This window comes from Hermetia illucens, chromosome 1 (genome assembly GCF_905115235.1).
Source record: "Hermetia illucens chromosome 1, iHerIll2.2.curated.20191125, whole genome shotgun sequence".
Classification (NCBI taxonomy): Eukaryota; Metazoa; Arthropoda; class Insecta; order Diptera; family Stratiomyidae; genus Hermetia; species Hermetia illucens.
Genome location: NC_051849.1, coordinates 104,644,992 through 104,665,751, shown reverse-complemented (window position 1 = coordinate 104,665,751; position 20,760 = coordinate 104,644,992). Strand labels below are relative to the sequence as shown.

Sequence of the window (20,760 nt, the reverse complement as noted above, 5' to 3'; positions counted from 1 at the left end):
CATCTCTAAGAACCCATGTTCCGTTATTCTCAGAATTCCTGGTATTCCGTTAGAGGACTCTCGAGTCAATTCAGAACAGTCAAAAAACGAAACAAGACAACAAAGCGACGGTACTAAGGTTGTTGGGCTGTCAAACCGTGCAAGTAGAAGAAACAAGTTGGACCCAGTGGCCTACCGAATCCTGCGAGGACGTCTGTCACGAAAGCTCGGTATTATGTAAATGAGCAGTGGCTGCAACTGGCTCTAGCGAGTTCACGCTCAGCCGACCACAGAACGCGAATTGGAAAATGTGTTCAGCAATTTCTCTCCAACGAACCGAGGAATCAATCGATAAATTCCAGTGCAATTGAATCTGAAGCGGCCGCCGTCGTCTCCCAGCTGCAGCGATTGACCTGAACTGCAAACAGTGCAAGAAGTCGTCGAAGAGGAAAATTGTGCTATGCCGTCGGCGTCTGCGGCGACTTCGATTGGTAAGAGGGTTCGCGAAGGTTATGAAAATGAATAAGGTGCTGCTGTTCTTGATCATTGTGAGCGGGTTCCTGGTGATCTTTTATGCCAACAGTGACTTCTTCTCGCGGAAGTCCTTGTGGGCGATTTTCCAACCGGATTTGGAAGACGTGCGCCCCTTGCATAATTTCACGGCGGAAATCAAGCGGGTCAAGTACTCTCCACGGCACAACGACACGGAGTACAACATTTTTGTGATCTACGCGAAGCAGAATTATCAGTTGCAGAAGAAGTTCGAATTGTTCGCCAAAAGCCTCGTAAAATACACAACGATCAAAGTACATCTGCATATCATCACGGACGAGAAGAGCGAGCTGTCGGCCGAGGAGCTGCTGCGGGAACAAATCAATCATTACAAAAAATCAATTTACTACACTTTCTACGATGTGGAGGAATGCGCGGAAAAAATCAGTGACATTGTACACGCGATGATGCCATATTTTAGCTCTAATCCAGGTGAGCCTAAGTGATTCTGTCTCTGTAACTTTTATAATGGTGACACAATTAAATGTTGCAATTATTTAGCTTTTGTAAGCCCTTCGCGCTCGATAGCAATGCTTGGGTCCAAAACTACCTCGACTTTCACATTCGATCTAGTTTGGAGAAATTTCGAATCAGACTACAACAGAATAAATCTATCAACTTCTATCATAACTAGCACGTTTATATATATTTCCTCTTCATTTGTTTTCATAACGTATCAATAAGTTGTCTTCTATAACACTACAGTCCAGTGTTGGTCCTTTGCCTTCTGAAGTCTCGACCTCTCTCAGGGAAAGGATTGCGTCCTCCCATTTTGAAAACCGGCCAACTCAGTATTATATCGGCAGCCTGCCTTGTAACTTGTCTTCGAATAGGCGCCTGCGAAGCTTAAGATTGCCTGCCGACTGGAACTTCTAATTTTATTGTATGAAATTTTAGCTCATCATAAGGCACAACACCCCCCTCTGTTACACCTGATTTATTCGGAAACGGCTGAATCAATTGGCACGAACTTTGTTGGTGAAAAGATGTAATCTGTGAATCCCTCTACAGATAGCAAGTGGCGCCATTTTATTTTGGATGGGGGCTTTCCATATATGTGAAAGGGGGTGTACATTTCTTTTTCACAGAATATAGTCGAGTGGGGCATCAAATGATATTGGGTGAAACATGGGGGAGTGTGGGCTCAAAATATATGTCCTGAAAAGTGTAACAGGTCTGGTTCTCAAAACCTACCCAACCGAAAAATCTGAAAAGATTCACAATGGTGCATACGTAAAAAACCCGGCCATTCCTATATCTGCTCAAAGAAAGTTAATAATAGAATATTACTATATTTTATCATCCTAGAAGTTCGAAATTTGCTGCCGTTATAGGCAATAATATAATACACAATTTTCGTAAGTTTGAAAAAAAACCCACAATTATTACCAAAGTTATAGAAGGTCAAAATTGTACACTTCACATGAATTTATCGCACTCTAAGCGGAGTATGACGTCATTATCATATAATATGATCTCATATGAATAGCGGAATTGGAATTTGGAAACATATTAAGGAATATTTAGTACTTTCAGGTATGCTGGAATTGGAAAATGTGCATAGGAAATTTCTCATACAAGATGTATACACAAACTTTATACCCGAAGCGTCCGGTATTCCGACTTGTTTTATTTTGAAAAAACATTGTATCAAAACATGTATTCGGTTGTTGTTGTTATAGACAGGATTGTATTTGATGTTGAAGTTGTGTAAACCCAAAACCTAATTAAATTCGTCGGTCGCACCCGATTTACTCGAAAACGGTTAAGCCGATTGTCACAAAATTTGGTAAGAAGATGAAGTCTGGGAATCACTTTATATATAGCCGTGGCGTCATTTAGTGTTGTGTTTGAGGGGGACTTCCCATTCATGCGAAAGGGGAGTGTAACATTTTTTTCACCAAATATGGTCATGTGGGATATCAACTGAAAGGGCCCGATTAGTACTTTCCGAAATGATTTTGCTTCTGATATTGGGTAAAATATAGAGGACTGAGTTCAACAAAAAGAAGCAGGTCTTGTGCTCAGAACCTATCCAACCGAAAAATCTCAAAATACATTCGTTTTCGATATCTGTACAAAAGTTAATTATAGTATATTTCCATATTTTAGAAATGTACCCGGTAACCCTCCTTAAGTTGATCCTAGAAGTAGAAAATTTGGCAAAATAAGGCAGAATTTAGTCAAGTTTGAAGAAAATTTTTCGTTAAGTTTAAGGGGGGCTACTCATATATGTGAATGGAGGGTGCAAATTTTTTTTTCATAAAATGTGGCCACGTGGAATATCAAATGAAAGGGCTCAATTAGTACTTTTCGCAACTGGTTCCATATTTGATATTGGGTGAAACATAGGGGAGTGAGGGTTCAAAATATGACCATCAAAAACTGTAATAATTCTCGTTCTCAGAGCCTATCCAACCGACAAATCTGAACAAAATCACAGTAGCGCATCTCTACGAAATTTATGCCTATTTCCATATTTATGTCCATCCCAGAAGTACAAAATTTGGCATGGGTGTAAGAGATAACATAATGCACAATTTGGTATAGGTATATAGTATATGCGTGCTAATGAAGTTTGGGGGTAGATAGATATACATATTTGTATTTTAAACCAGCCTTATTTAATATACGTACTATATATGCACATATGTATGCTTTTGTGCACGAAGTAAATCGGGAATATCGGCACGATCAATTTATATACGTGCATGTATATGTACAGTATTCGGTAACAGGCAGTTTGTTTGGTCAGGGTGAGGATAATATCTATGTTTTTTTGGAAAAATATCAAGGAATATGTTGGATTTCTAGTTATATACGGATGGAAAATGTGCGTAGAATTTTCCTACATAAGATGAACACAAAACCCGAAGCCCGAGCTTCCGGAATTCTGACTTGTTTCGCTTAAACATCGAAAAAAGGGACTTAATGTCAACGTATCGCGAAAATTCTAGTTCGGTCCATAACGACGAGTATTGTGATTATTTTGATAAAACAAATATTGAGATCGAACCAGTAGTTTCTGAGAAAAATTACGAGAAGTTTTGAAAAACGTGTTTTCAGGATAAACGCGTTCAAAGTTTCAGAAGATGTTTGCGATCATTCGGAATATAAAATCTTGTTGAAATTGAATGCAGTTTCTTAAAGACAAGTCTACGGAAAAAAATAAAAAAAGAATCAAGAAACTTTGAAGGATGATTCTTGAGACTACATTCTATCAAATTAGTTAATAAAAAAAAAGCGAAACAAATGCTGACTGTGAAAATTCCCCTTAAGTTGTTCGTGTCACTCATTGCTATTACCTTATTAAAACGAATCGTAGACCCACCTAATCTCTATATAACAACTCTAATAGTAATGCATTATTTGGTATAACAACTATTTTGTAACCCCTTTCAAATTTGTTATATGATTATAGGTTGCACTGTATTACCAAATGTTTGACATTGATCGGAATATTGCAGTAGCGTAAAGTATCACGCATAATATAGGAAATGCAAATCCTATTACCAGTAACAATGTTGTAGCAGATCCTACTATTGATACGATACTTTCCAGAACAAATTATTGTGCGAAAGGTTCTTGAAAAATAGTCCACATATAGCATAGTCTTACTCTTATCTTTGTTTATTTAGTTTGACTTCTTTCGTTGTCTCGCTAGGCTTAACCAGGACTGCTTCTACATTCTATTTCGACTTTGCCAGGATGTATAAATCATCTACTGGTCACTATCAGGATTAATTGATATACAATAGTACAACAGTGGTCTTTCGAATGAGGTGTTCCAGAGCAATGCTGAATTATGTCAGGCTCAGCGTCTGATCCGAAAAATCTTATTAGCTGATTCTTAAACTTTACTTTAGCAGTCAATTGATTCATTTTCGTTCTGATGAGCACAATTGGTTTGGTCGGGACTCCAAACATAAACAGTACTTCATGCAGGGCAAATCGGTTTATACTGTCAAGCACCTTTGTGGAGCACATCAACGTTGTCCTCATAGAAATTTTCAAGTCTTTGGTTTTCCTCGCTCGAATCGTCCCTGGTGTCGGCAAGACTATATTCAATATAACATACTGCCGCCTCATTTCGATAATTTTCGGTAGCATCTTACACACCAAATATGTTTATCCTTCTATAGCTTTCACGTCATGGTTTATGTTTTTTCATAAAAAGGATATATCAGAGTTTTGTGGGAATCCTTGGCATAGATTCTTTTTAATTCTGCTGGTATCCTATCCACACTCGGTACTTTGTTATTAAAGCATTTTTAGCGCGACCTTGTTTTCTTTTCCTGCTATCACTTTTCAATCTGTAGAGATCGTCATTCACATGCTTGTGTTTTTCTTTCTGCAGGTTTTGTCATCGGTTTCTCTTAGTTTTAGTTTTCAATGCCTGGTGGAACTCGTTGTAAGACTTAGTGCGGACTTAAGTACGATCAAAGCATATCATTTATTGATAAAAGTAATAATTGGCACAACAATCCATGTTGAATCAGGGCCCTGAAGTGTGTTAGAGCACTTCATTCAAGACCGTAGCGGTACACTACAGTACACTGTAGGTGGCAATGTGGTCAGCATAGCGCCCGCCCAAGATTATCGTCCTGATTTAACCCAGATACTCATTCACAGCTGAGTCGACTAGTATCCGGCATCCAGTCGTGATGACAAATCCTTCTGCCACCAATGAGATTTGAACTGCGACCTTTCGCTACGACAGCACAGCACTTGCGCCATCAGCCATATCTGCCATTTATTAGATATCTCCAAAGCAAGAAGACTATACACAGGAGGTGAAATTAGTCAAAAAAGGCAGGACAAAAATGAATCATCCGGTTTGAGGCCGAGTCAAGATCGCCGTGCGTTCTGCGCATCTCTTAATGCACTAGCATTTCTCTGTGAGCGAATCCACGTAGATAAGCAATAGGAAATTGAGAAAGTGACATTGCGATTTAATTCGGATCGCCTTCTACAATTGTTTTTAGCACCAGTGTGTCCTTCGATTGTAGTTGAATTGCCGGCCTTTCCACCATAGCACCTCCAAACAATTACACTAAATCATTCGCGGTACAGTACAAACGTCTAACCCCATTTCGTCTTTTGAACGACGCACGAATACACGGTTTTTGACGATAACCTTTCAAACTACTGCTTAATGAATTAGCCGTAGTTATTGAAACCTGTGTTGTTTTCCGGTGCTTCAACAAATGCAGCAATAATTTATGGGGCAGTTAAACGTCGGTTACATTTAAACATCAAAAATAGTGCAATTTAAAAAAAATCTAATCACATCCTTCGCTAAAAAGTACAATTGAAAAGGTCCTCTAATACATTATAGCAATAGTTTCACTAACCTTTTGTAAAACAAAAGGAGTCTGGTGTATTATAAACGCAATCGCAATACAACCCATGATGGCAATATAGTAAAAATATTCAGCCTGAGATATTTCCGGGGATAAATCTTGACGTGCTTGAGCGTAGTGTTATGTCTGCCGCCGCATACTGTTTGCACTTCGGTAAAACTTCTACATCTGGTGCAGTTGCCATTTATGTTTACCTTTTTCACAGATATATCGGCTTCCCTTGCTTTTTGGCACAAAGTGTAAAAAAATTCATTTTCTGGTAAATTTTTTTCATTTTTTGTTCAACTAGTCCCAATGCACTTTTTAAGGTTTTTTTGTGAAATAAAACCTGATTAATGTCGGTTCACTGTCTGTGTGTCTGTCTATCACACGCAATTTTCTCGGAGACGGTTATAGCGATTCATACCAAATTCGGTGGAATAGTGGGAACTGTGAACGCTCCACATACACTGAGTTGCATCATTCTACGTCAATCTTAAGGGGGGCCCCCATACATGCAAAAGTGGGTGTACATTTTTTTTTTCGCCAAATCTAGTCATGTGGGGTATCAAATGAAAGGTCTCGGTTAGTACTTTCCGAAGCTGTTCTTAGTCTTGACATTGTGAAAGTGATCATTTATTTAAGGTACCCATTCTCAGAAACTGCCCAACCGAAAAATCTGAAAAAAATCAAGAAGCAGTCACTATATGGTGCCTAGGCTCCGAAATACCTTCCATACCGATATCGCTTCAAATAAAATTAATAATAGTATTTTACTGTAATTTTTAGTAATAACCCCCCCTCTGCACCCTTCGTGGAGTAAAATTTATCCACCGCCTCAAAATAAGCCTTTGTTTCATGTTTGACTCTTTTATTCGAGTAAAATCTCCTGCAGCGCTTTGAATTCTACACATTGTTTTTAATTGGTAGTGAGAGAGCGCGGCAACCATCGTGTACACATTTTTTTCATATCCGAATGTTCATATAACATAATTCACGTACGTTCAGTTGATTTTTTAGGACATCAGCCCTCTGATGCATTTTTATTGTCGATGCAGTGAATTTCGACGATATTTTCTTTCTCCATTAAATTAGTACACCAAGCTCCAAGTTGCAGTCTTTCTCCATTAAATTAGTACACCAAGCTCCAAGTTGCAGTCTTTCTCCATTAAAATAGTAATATAGTGTGACGCTCGAAATTTTAGCTTTATTTCATTATTTTTTTTTTAACAATATGATTTTAATATGATTTTGATGGAAACTTAAAATATGCCACAAATTTTTGCTAATTTTCGCATTAATCCATGTATTTCTTTTTTACCAAAGTAGACTCCTTGAAAAAAGGTGGTCGTTATGTAATGTATTATTAAAAAATTAAATATCTTTGAGGTTCCGCATGTCTGCATTAGTGTTTAGAATAAGAGATTCAAATTTCGAGTAGATTGGCTAAGTAGTTTTTTGTGAATGCTTCATTAACTTTAAAAACGTAGTTTCGAATAAAATGCGTTTTATCATCATCAACGGCGCCATAACCAGTATCCGTTCTAAGCCCTCATATTGTTACATTCTGTAACTCTTTAAATAAAATCAGTTCAACTTTTTTTCAAGCTGCACCTGTCTCATTGCCTAGCTAATTTTCAAGACTGAACGAATAAACACATCACAATATTAACCAAGAAGTAACCACCATTTCACTTGAAAACAATGTTACGCACTAGCGACCCGGTTGTGTTTTACAGAACCTGCATACGTTTTTCAAACTGTGAATTATTTTGTCGAGGTGTGTATATTCAGATGCTGCAATTTCTTCCCATAAGTTCAGCTTCATCTAACTGAAGTCGCAAAGTACTTACTATCTGTTAAAATTTTTTTTACTTATTGCTTTATTCACCAAATTTTTGTATAGCAAAAACTGACAGATGATGAACACAGCACAGCAGTGACAGAAAGTTGTATTTTAGACACTTTATAAATTTTAAAATGAACATGGTAAAATGTCCTTTCTTGATAGGTGTCTGAATTGTAGTTACTGCAACGCAAGGTTTCTTGCAAATTGAAAAAAAAATTGGACCTTGTAGACTCCAGCCGGTTATGGACATTCGAGGGAGACATTTACTTTATTTTGAAAATAAGACAAGCATGCCACACAATATCAACATATCGACATTTAGAAAAATAGCCGAACAAACTTTTTTTGTTAGAAGGCCCTGTCAATTTTTGCGATTAGCTGATTAACTTTCTCGACGGGCTCCAGGCTGCAAATCTCTTTTTATGAGGCTTTGGCATTTTTAAGATTTCATTTGTAAAACCAAACATTATTAAAATCGGTTCAATGCCTGTCCGTGTGTCGTACTCACTTTTCTCAGAGACGGCTATATCGATTGAAAAGGAATTTTGTGCGAAGGAGGAAACTGTGAACGCCCACACATGCATTGCATATTTTTTGTTAAGTTTAAAGGGGGGCCCTCATGTATGCAGAACGGAATTGTATTTTTTTTCGAATAAATCTGTGTTGGGTATTAAACAAAAGATTTCGGTTGGTACTATTCCAAGCTGGTCTAAATTTGTGACATTTCTTGGAAAGGCGGGGAGTGCGGCGGTTAACATACGCATTCTCAGAAAATACCCAACCGAAAAATCTGAAAAGAATCACGAAGCTGCTTCTGTACGGTGCCCAGGCCTCAAAATACCCCCTAATACTGTATCTATTCAAATTAACTTAATAATATTATATTACTGTTTTTGGAAAATCGACTAGAAACACTCATAAAGTTAATCGTCTCTGTCATGCTAAATATATATGTACATTAAGGGTTACGTACAAATGGGATACTTCACAAGAAAAAAACAAAAAATGTCGGTCCTTTTCTTATTTTTTATTGCAAAAAATTCTCGGAATATTCAGAAAATTTAAAATAGATTACCTACCAAAGTCTGCTTCAAAGTAATCTCTATCAGATAGATCCTTCAGAGCCACCTCCTACTTTTCCATTTCCCTCACGCGGCTGCTAAAATTTCGTTTTCAAACCGATTGAACCGGAACAGGAAAAAATGCCAAAGAGAAGAGAAGTGCATTTGATGAAAAAAATCATGGATAATAATGGGGTACGCTTCGTTATGATATTAAAAAAATCACGAATTGTTTACCTCCAAACTTTTTTGATTTGAGGAATTGCTTCACGCTTGCAAGCATCCCATGGCGCCCCAATAATACTCTTTGTGAACTCTCTACCTTCCTCGGCGCTTCAGGTATGAACGGTTTTGTGTATTTCTTATAAAAGCACATTTGAGTGTAGAATGTACGCACGTAGCTTGCTATATATATGCATTCAGCGTGTGAGACTACTCACTTTAATTATATATTCACATTCGGTGTTTTGAGTTGCCGTAAATGTACACAAAGGAGAGCTTCGAGTTACTATAACTTTGTCAGTAATAGTGGGATTTGTATAATAGCCTATCTTACTGGAAAAATATATGACTGTAGGATGGATTTAAGGAGGTTTCCATTGACTTTCGAAAAAATAAATACATGTAATAACTTTATTTGAGTGCCAGCCCAAACACCCCCTCCTTTAAACCTAATATTAAATCTAATACCGGTTTTGGAAAGTAGCAAGCGCCACCTTTCACGTGATATCGCATATGACTATATTTCATGAAAAACAAATTTTACACCCTTCTTTTGCACGCATGAGGACCTCCCGTTAAATTCAACGTATCTCCAGCCTTCCTAACAAATTTTGTGTACATCTATACTACTGCTGCTGAGAATAATGCGTGTGACAGACAAGCAGATAATGAAACAATTTGAAAAAGGTGTTGTTTTAGACAAAGCCTTGAATACTAAGTTCCGTTTTTCCGGTTCTGGTTCAGCATTAGATGTTAACAGTCAAAAAGGGGCGGAGGCCGTATTCATGCACGTCGACTCCCGGCTCTATAAGAAGAAAATAGATGTCACAATAACCACAGCTGACGGAGATCCTGAAGATGAAGGATTGACAAATGATCTTCTCAACCACATGAAAAACATCATACGTACGGCCACAAACATAGCTTTAGTTGCAAAAAAGTCGGAATCGCTGCTTCCACGGTGAATGACACCGGGCAATGCAAGTATTAAAGAATACTAGCACGCGCAGAAACCCATAACAAACTCCGTCGAACAGAGAAAGCAATTTAGAGATGGAAAATGAAGCCTGGCAAAACCAACAGGTCTGTAAACTTGAAAAGTACAGGGAACAATCACACCAGACATGCAAGTTTTACCAATAAGTCTGCAGGAGAGCCTATACACCTCGATGTTCATCCTGTTAAGACAACGGCGGAAATTTGTTTTCCGATTTTATGGGCATATTGGAGCGATGGGTTGAATATTTGAATGAACTACAGCAACAACCAGAATATCTGCAAACTGAGGTTACCACTAACTGAAGACGGCAGATAAATATGGTACTGCCACCAAGCAAGGAAGACACATTCCGTGCAAGTCATCGACTTAAGAATCTTAATTCGCCATGAATCGATGATTAATTGTGGGGCAACCAACTACAACAAGCGGTTCATCAACTTATGCGCAACGTTTGTAATAGCGAATTAATTACGTCCAAGAGACTTTACTACAGATTTTCTCTCTGCAACAATCGATGGAAAAGCTGTTGAAATATGGCCGTAAGTTGCACGATTTCTTCGTCGACTCCATGGCCGCCTGTAATAACCACCCACAACTGTACATGATAAAAAGCATCATGATCACCTTCGAGACTATTCAACAACTGTCTAAGACAAAGTGATGTCCTATGACGCATCCATTTTTATTATACATGGGTTAGAAAATTGATTCATGATGCTGATGCAAATGCGAGAGGCACCATCTTCCTCAAGTCCCCCCAACTACTGACTTATGCTAACGATATCGACATTATGGGAAGATATTCCGAGATGTACAAATCGTCTTCATCCAGATAGGCGGCGCGAAATCTTAGGTTACACATTAATGAAGGCAAGGCGAAATACACGCGGCAACGGCAGCATTAAAAACAAAAGAAATAACATCATCAAATAGAACTAGTCAACTTGGAATGATAAAGATAGGAGAGTATAACTTTGAGATCGATGATAATTTCTCCTATCTAGGGATAAAAATCACAACCGATAATAGTTACGACCATAAAATCTGCACACGCTTGTTGGCAGCCAACAGTCTATTTTAGCTGTTCTGTTCGAAATATGTCACCAAAGGGTCAATGCTCTTATTGTACAAGACAATGATCTCGCCCGTCGTCATGTATTCCCCGGAAACTTGGGTTCTTAGCAAGAAAAATTGCAATGGAGCGTTGGCGTAAGGACATCAAATTGGTGGACATTGGTCTAAAACCCGGATATCTGGAGTTTCTTACTAAGGCAAGCCTAGACAGGATAATGGTTGTTACACCCCAAGATATTAGGTTGTTGCACATGAAATGGCCGATTTGGTACTAAAATTTGAAACAACTGTAAAGCTTACAAAAATTTATTTAATTAATCAAAATAAATGCCAGTCGATTCAAAACACTTCTCCCAGCGAGATACAATGTATGCCAGTTTCGTAGAAGTTCAATTTTCGGGTGTTGATAAACTCGTCGAAGGCAATTTTGACGGCCTCTTCATTACTAAATTGTTTTTCCGCCGACAAATAATCAAAATGTTTAAGAAACTGGTAGTCCGTTGGCGAAGGGCAGAGGCAGAGTCTCATCTGCATACTGCAGTACTCATACTGTACTCTCAACTTTTGAACCGTTGTTCTGGATACATGAGGCCGTCCATTGCCGTGAAGGAGTATCACACAATCTCTGTTGACCAATCACGGCCGTTGAATACTCAATTTTTGGTGCATTTCCTCGAGTTGGGCACATTCTTTCTGGAGGCTCGGCTTCAGCATATGCTTCGGTGGCTCATCAGTATTTAACCATTGCGCTAATCAGCGACGATTGTCGTATAATATCCACCTTTCATCACATGTCACTATTCTGTGCAAAAAGGGGTTGCTTCTGTTGCGGGAGAGTAAAGAACTGCAAATGTCCTTTCGGAGCGCCAAGTTTTGCTCCGTAAGGGTTGCGGTACACATTTGTCGAGCTTTTTCACCTTTCTAAGTTGTTGCAATTGCCGGGAAACTGTCGAAAAGTGTACGCCCAGTTTCTCTGCAATGTCTCTCATAGACTGGTGTGTGTCGGATTCGCCTAGCACACGCAGCTCGTTGTTATCAATCAATGGTCCTGGATGCCCATGTGGTTCACTTTGGAGGTTTACGTCGCCTGACCGGAGTTTTTCCAACCACCGCCGTGAGGTTCGTTCGCTTACCGCATCAGCTCCAAATACGCTGTTAATGTTCCTGGTCACCTCCGCTGCTTTATGACCGAGTTTAAACTCATACAGAAAAAGTATACGTTTTTGGCTCTTTTCCATCCTTTTTTCCTTTTCATTCACTGTTATCACAACGATGGTCAAAACTGAAATGACTCCTTGATTCAATTTAGGAGTATTTATACTTCATTATCCGGCACCAACAGCGCCAACTGGTGGTGGTTTGAAACAGCAAAATCGCAACTAACTTCACTTGATTGCCAAATCGGCCATTTCATATACAATAACCTAATAGTTACGACGATAAAATCTACGCACGGTTGTTGGCAACCAACGCTCGAAACGTGTCACCAAAAGGTCAATGCTCTTATTGTACAAGACAATGATCTCGCCCGTCCTCATGTTTTCCTCAGAGACTTGGGTTCTTAGCAAGAAAAATTGCAAACTATTGGCCGAAACTTGTAGCAACGAAATTTATGAGCGATATCACGACCATTTGGGTGTGGATGAAATCCGGCTCAAGAGGTTGCGATCGGTAGGTCACTTAATCCGTATGGGTGAGGATGATCCAGCCCGAAAACTTTTAGAGCAATATCTATGGTAAAGAAGAAGAACAAACCGTAGCAGGCCCTGCCTCAAATGAAGCGTTGGCGTAAAGATATCAAATTGGTAGACATCGGCCTAAAACCCGGATATCTAAGGCAAGCCTAGTCAGGATAATGGTTGTTACACCCCAAGATACTTTTTGACCACGGTAGTATATCATCTTTGTAAGGAGGACAGTTTTGTCAGTAATCGTATAGATAAATATTTATTTACCATATATTTATATCCATCATTTTTCCCAAAATCTAACAAGCATAGACTTTCATTACTTTTTATGGAGACGGGGCAGAGGAATGGAAAAATCGTCACAATCTAAACGATCCCGAATATCAAGGTGTTTCACTGAGGCGGTTTCGCGAAAATCTGAGATAAATTCTCTCTGAACTGTACCTTTGACTAAGTGCAAAGATTGCATTGTTATAATGCTCATCGAGGGGGTGCAATTCTTTTGGAAATGTAGGCACTAATAACCTCCATTATTACGCAAAGCTTCGTTTCGGTGACCACTACTGATTATATATGATTCCTCTCTAATTCATCACTTCATATTACTTTTATTTCCTTTTCTTTCAAATAGAAGAATTTGACAACAATATTAACGCATTTATTCTCTTGCCTAGGTTCATACTACAGTGACGCCCTCTTCTACCTTTCTCTCGGCCTACACCGGATAGCAGATCCACAAATGCGACGTGCAATCCTAATTGACTGTGATGTTGTCTTCCGCACGGACGTTCGTCTTCTCTTCAACGAATTCCACAAATTTTCCATAGACAATTTATTCGGTCTAGCACCGGAGCTTACGCCGGTCTATCGTCACATCCTTTATCGCTATCGTGCCAACTATGTAAACACGAACTTTGGAAGCTCTTACTACCCCAGTTCTGTGATGAGAAGCAAACATAAGCATAAACACATCAAGCATGGATACCCAGGATTGAATTCGGGGGTAGTGATGTTTGATTTCCAACGAATTCGTGAATCACGCCTATATCTTGAAAATCTGAAAGAAGGATATGTTCGTAAAATAACGCAGAAGTATTCATTCAAAGGACATCTTGGTGACCAGGACTACTTTACACTGCTTGGCTACGAATTCCCAGCGTTGATCTATCGTCTCGACTGTGTGTGGAATCGACAACTTTGCACCTGGTGGAAAGATCATGGCTACAGCGATGTGTTCGACGCGTATTTCCATTGTGAAGGCAAAGTTAAAGTATATCATGGCAATTGCAATACACGTGTTCCAGAATAGTTAGGTTTTCATTTGTTTCTACGACTTAGATTTTTTAGAATTGTGAATTCCATACGTTCAAGCGTGAATGTTTGAAACAATATAGAAGACACATAAGCCGAGCATTTACTCTATAGAATAGAGCATTCAAATGGCAAACATGTAGCATTTAAGTAGTTTTAGGCTAGGCCAATTTATATACATATATGAGTTAAGGTGCAATCTCTTTTCCTCTCTTTCCTAAACGAATAGTTCTGTGAGATTTACCGTATTCTGAAGTCAAATGGCGCAATTCGAGGTGGATATCAACCCGCTAGGCGGCACGTTAGAATCTTGACTTGCGAACAATTGATATCTTACAGCATCATTGTTCGACGTACTTTCAAATATGCATACACAAACATTAAAAGCATTGGAAACTTTTCAAACATGTATTTGACATTTAAATTTAATTTAAAATATTATGACAAATTTACTTCCATTTCGACTGGTGTGCAATATAATTTTTGAGGTATTGGCTGGCCCGACTCTCGTTTCATTCGCGAGACCTATCTTTAAAAAATAGGATGTGAACAGCGGGACCACTATATTTAACTTTCTCTGAGTATTTTAGTGATCTGCAAAAAAAAAAAACAAATTATAAAATTGTATAATTTACTTGATTTGAAGAAAATTCAACTTTTTAGATACTTACAGAGAATAAAAACTTGAATTTGCTGTGATAGCGCTGCAGATGATTTAATTGTAGATTTTCGGAAAAAGTTCTCGTTCTGTCTGCACAACGCGCAAGTTGTCTTGTGTGTTGGTGAATAGTACGTGGAAATTTGTTAGCTCGGTGTTTTATTTCTATTAGTTTTTCGCAGAAGTTTGCGAAGTTATTAGTGAAAGTGTTGTCTTCCCCTGAACCTTTTGTTAGTTTTACTATCTTTTACCAATTTTTAAGAAGTGTCCTTAATAGACATTTACATTTAGATTTCGAGAGTCTAAATTAAATGCTTAAGCTAAGCCTGATTCATTCTGAATTTTGTTTTTTCTTGATAGAAATTATCATTATGGATTAAAACTCGAAACATATCTCGAATCTGCTGTACTTAAAATAAGTTAAACTTTACTTTGATCAATAGATTTAAGCAGCAAAATCACGTATTTCAATGAATTTATTTTACAACTGTTACAGATACTAGTGCATTATATATACATATATAACCACAATAACCACATATGTTAAACTATGCAATACTATGACAAATTGTTTTGAACAAATATAATCTCATCTATGACAAAAGGCCTAAAATTTCGTTTTGATTTGAATTAGACTTCAACAGCAAGATGTGTTTCCGGCAAATTATACCCACAAAATATTATTATTCAAAGCTTGCAAATAATTGGTGAGGAAGGGCTATAATATATTTGCTGATTCCAGTTTTCATCAGATTCAGTAGCAGTACAGAAGCATAGCACAAGCATTCATGGAGTTTTAACGCGAAATAACAAAACAAAGAGGAGAAGCTTTTGTATTGGGGGAAAAAAAATAAATTAAAATAAAAAACTAGGTTGAACACGAATAGAGGGGCGAAATCAAGGAGCTTCGATCCAAAGATTAGGGATGCAATTAAAACATATTTAATGGCATTCATATCCGTTTTCCTTAAATTTAACAGATTTAAGGGAAAACACCGAAATTGGTTTTATTTTTAATTGTATGATTTAGAACTAAGAACTAATTTTTAGTTCCCTGTTTTGGTTAAGCGCGTTAAGAAAAACAGACTTCCGGCTAATAGTTTGTTTTTACATGGACCTAGCAATAAGTTTTCAGAAAATTCAAGGTATATCCCCCATAATTCTGAAAAATATTTCTTCATAGTAATCGTCATCTCTCACCAAATGGTCTACGTGGTCTCATTTTCGAAGCCATTTAAAGCTACAGACCTACTTTGGTTGATGGGTTTGAAATTTTGCTATCATTCTCAAATCTTCCCAATAGAAGTAGTTTTTTTTCAATATAATGACGAAACTTAGAAAAGTAATTTCTCTAAAGAAAACGGGGAGCAAATTGAAATTTTGATTCCCAGCCATCAAACCCGAATAAAAGTAATATTAAAAATCATCTTTTCAATCATTCAGCCTAAATCGAAAAATTACTGTTTTTGAGAAACTGCTTTTAAAATTTTCTGCCGACCGTTCTCTCCTTGCTTTTCTATCATTCCGATAAAATATTTATTCTAAAAAATTGCATTGCTCTTCCAACTTAAATACGAGGAGTGCCCAGCAATCGTCACACTTTCCTTAAATTTAACCATTGAATTTGATGAAATCCGCGTACGGTTGTTGGCTGTCAACAGAGCCTATTTCAGCTTACTAGAACTGTTGAAATGTCGCACCATAGCCACGGTACATCTAATAAGAAGTATCCACACTCAATGGACCGAACTTCCGAATGTATTGGTGAAGCTTATCCGTACACATCATAGGCACTAATACATAGGTAGATACTGCCAGATGTTGGGGGCCTTTGATGTGTACGAATAACCTTTTCCAATACAAGTCCGGTTCATTGAGTATGGGTACTGCCTATTAGATTTACTGTGCCATAGCGACAAAGTTTTTACTGTACAAAACTATGATCTTGCCAGTCCTTACACCAATTCTTGGCCGCATTCGAGAGAAGAATCTTTCGAAGAATGTTTGGCCTCCTTTATGAGGATGGACCATTCCGCAGCCTCTGCTACCCCCATATCACGACCATTTTATTGTGGATAAAATTCGGCTCAACAGGTTGCGGTGGGCAGGTCACCAACCCGTATGGGTGTGGATGATTCTGCCCAGAAAGTCCATAAGGTCAATATCTATGGTAAAAAAAAGAACACGTGCCAGACTCTGTCTCAGATGGAACGATGGCGTAGGTCAGGACGCCAGACAACATTAATGGATGTGCATAGTTTCACAGTCCTGGAAATGTACCAAAGCAAGCCGTGAATTTTTTGTATCGTCATCGTCTCTGAAAACCAGTGGAAGGCACATTTAAGGGATCTACGAAAAGCTTCGAAGCAGACGGACGAGGATCTTGATTGTTTTTCAGAAAATGTAGATCAAAATGTGACTCCAAACTAAACTCTATGGAAAACAGTGAACACACTTAACAGACCAATCCATCGTGTCTCTCCAATGTGATTTCCAGACTGTAGCTGGTCTATCAGAAGGTGCCTAGCTTATTATCTTACTTTCACGCCTAACAAACGGTCATGCCTTTCTATCGAACTCAATTTTATGTATATTCATCCAGCACTAGAATAAACTAGAAGAAATATTTGAGAATTCAACTAGATAGAAGGATAACGGGAAATTCGAAATCAGATTGAAACTCAAAACGCATTTCAAGCTACGACTGGAATATAAAGTTTTTGGACCCACATAATTTGAAGTGCTGCATGTCATCACCCCGATATCGTGATATTCAATACATTTCCATATTCTTAGAAACATGGGTACTTTTCTCACCAAAGACGAAATATTTAGGCTGAAAAGTACATATCCCACAAAGCTTGCTGCACGCCGAAACCGCTTTACGGCGAAACTTTCTGCATGAAGGGTAATTCCGGCGTATAGTAATATCTAAATAAAATAAAACTGTATTGCTTAAGAAAAGTAGAAATGGAACATCGTCATGTTGGTTAAGTATTTCGAATTTGAATTAGATAATAAGATTTGATTAATACTCCCGCTAGATTTTTTTTAGAGAATTCGGACAATAAGGAGAGCATCTGGGTATACTACAGAAGTAGAAGCGGCAAAATCGAACCATCATGAAGTGGCAATGGTTTCTTAGGATGCTTGGAATTATCTTCACTGATTACTGGAAAAAAGAAGAAACGGTAAATGGAATATATTACGTGTCATTATTGCACTGGCTGAATGCACACACTTTTGTTAGGTTTGATGATGAATATTTTGGAATTAAAATTCGAATATGGGCAATCCGAATTTAGAAAATTGCAAATTATAAGTTGCTATCCAAAATTGTGTTCAAATACCTTTTGCGGATAATACTTTCAACACTTTACTGACCGGCCGCTCAGTAGATTCTTCGTAACGCCGGTTGTTTCCGTTTAGACTGTCGCTTTTGTCCTGAATGACAGTCAGGGTAATCCGATAACAAATTTAAATGAAACCCTCCAATCCTTTTTTTCGTTCATTGCAAGGGATTTTTTTTTCAGAGCTTACAAGCAACGCAGCTAACGCAATTGTGCAAAAGACTACTGCTTATCAAATAATAAATTGTTTACCATCATGGCAACCGTTTAATAGACCTTTGGTGTGTAAGCGTCAGCGATAGAAAGCCGATTAAAACTCGTTTTATACTTATACGATCCCATTTGGTTCGGTTCGTTTTTGATTCTGTTCAGGCCACATGCAAGTAAAAAAGTAAACCCTATTCGTGTCGTGAGAACATTCGGTGCTATACGGTTTCAATTAGATACCAAATAGCCTACAAATTGAAACCGAAACACCGTTTCTCATTTATCGGCAGCAACCGAAATTGAACCGAAAGTATATGTGTGAAACGAGCCTATTAGGCTACCGGACGGCGTTGGCAACAAAAAGCCAATTAATAGGCTACCAGTCGGTAAAGTGTTAAGTGAGCATTTTCTGCCAATAAAGCTGAATACCTACTGAAGGAAAATTGTTAACATTGGTGGTGTTTAAGTTATTTAAATTGCAAATAACTGTTGAAAATCTTGTTTCCATTTGAAACGACCAACCTCAAATGAATATTCGTGTTTGCTCTGAGTATATCTAAATTGTATGATACATTTCAATCTAGTTTTGAAAAAATGTAAATAAAAGTAGTTAACGTTTTGAAAAGTTGTAAACAGTTGCTAATACAAAAGACCCCAACTCCTTCAGTGAGAACTCGACTTAAGCGACTATTCGGCTATGGATATGAATATGAATATTGAGTTATAAAGGCTAAACAGCTAGCTTTTAAAGGACCTACACTTGTTGAGCAGATTTTTACATTTTTTTAAAGCCGTAATTGTAATAGCATACGTGCATAAAATTTTGAAAGAATTCTCGTAAATAGCAGCGAATTGCGTAGTTATTTTTGCTATCTGTGTGACATTGAAGCAAACTTATGATGAAATTTTGATTAGATGGTAGATTAGTTGGATTTGAAGAAGAAGAAAGCGAAAGAAAACAAGTGGGAACTCGAATGAGTGGATATCAAACTCCTTACGTGGGCCTTTGCGATCTTTCATTCACTCTAATACGATGTAATCAGTTTACGTTGTTTACGGTGCTATCCACACATGAGCTTTCACTTTGTTAATAATAGTGGGATTTTACTTTTTAGTATTATTACCACATTTGTTGTTCCTGGAAGCAACTCAAGGGTGTTTTCCAGCGAATTTCTAGACCAACCTTACGGCAGAAAGAAAGAATCAGACCCCAACGAATCGAATCCGCTACCAAGCTTAATTTTAATGATTTGAAATCGGAATGTTATCTTTTTAGGTCATCATTGATACCTGATATTGTTTACGGTTTTTAAATTTTGACTAATCACTGTCTGAAATTTTCATAAATATAAAACAAGTCGGGAAACCGGAAGCTTCACGCTTCAGGTATAAAAGGTTTTGTGTTTCTCTATGTGAGGAACATAACGCAGTTCTCCATTGGCTGATACCATTCACTCAAGATATTTAAATCTCTTAGTTCTGGCAATAGTGCTAACCTGCCCAGAACTAAGCGAATTAAATATCGTGGGTCAATGCTATCAGCCAATGGAGAACTGCGTAATGAAATTGCTTCACGTATTAATGCAACCTGGATGAAGTGGCATTCCCCAACTGGTGTTCCTTGTGATCGACGTATCAGCGCACGCCCGAAATCTAAAATTTACTGCAATGTCGTCCATCTGCCGCTTTCTATAGTTCTGAGTGTTGGCCGACTATAAAGGACAATGAATGGCGTCTTGCGGTAATGGGGACGAAGACGTTGCATTGCACTGGTGGCGTGACACGTTTTGATTACGTCTGAAATGAGAATATCCGCGATCGATATGGGTTTGCACCGATCGTGGAAAAACTCCAAGAGAGGCGTTTTCGATGGTGTGGTCACGTAATTCACGCTAACGAAAATTCAACAACCAGTATTGTTCAGAACATCGAAAGCAATGGTAAGCAACCAAAAAGCCAGCCAAAAAAATGGTGGCTTGATACGCTGGATGGGGATTTAAAGGCCTCGCGACTACATCCTAATCAGGCATTTGATAAAATAAAATGATGAAACCGCTCACCATGAGCCGACCCCGCTTGTGAACAGAAGGCTGAAGAAAAAGGAAAAGATATGAGGAGCAACGAGTGCACGACAGCTCCGTGTAATTAGCTAAAAATTCCATTGCCTTCTATTTTCTAGAAAGCGATTTAAATAAATCATTTGATGGAAAACCCTGTGTTGATAATGGTCAACCTCATACGCTTCACAATCTGAGTTTAATATTATTAGCTAATGCCAACAATTTAACCAACATCAAATATAAGGGCTAGGGAGAATTAGATTCTTCTTGAATGGAATTTTAATATTTCACTCGAATTTCAATTATTCTCGTTAATTATGACGTCAGCATCTTATTTGTATGGCTTAGGATGCTGTTAATTAGCGCGAAATTGATAAGTTTGAACTTCTATAATTTTGACACTAATA

The 20,760-nt window shown here is 38.0% G+C and overlaps 1 protein-coding gene and 1 long non-coding RNA gene across 2 annotated transcripts; one reads left to right on the top strand and one right to left on the bottom strand.

Annotated features, from left to right (window-relative positions):
- The first annotated feature begins 95 nt into the window (after positions 1-95).
- On the top strand, positions 96-15,349 carry LOC119648628 (xyloside xylosyltransferase 1). The gene is made up of 2 exons (XM_038050401.1): positions 96-963; positions 13,442-15,349. The coding sequence occupies exons 1-2, from the start codon at positions 492-494 to the stop codon at positions 14,074-14,076; spliced, it is 1,107 nt and encodes a 368-aa protein (XP_037906329.1). The 5' UTR covers positions 96-491; the 3' UTR covers positions 14,077-15,349.
- On the bottom strand, positions 14,473-18,262 carry LOC119648637. Its single transcript, XR_005249048.1, has 2 exons — positions 14,750-18,262; positions 14,473-14,672 (listed from the first exon to the last, which is right to left on the bottom strand). It is a non-coding gene; the product is annotated as an uncharacterized LOC119648637 (long non-coding RNA).
- Between the last annotated feature and the right edge of the window lie 2,498 nt (positions 18,263-20,760).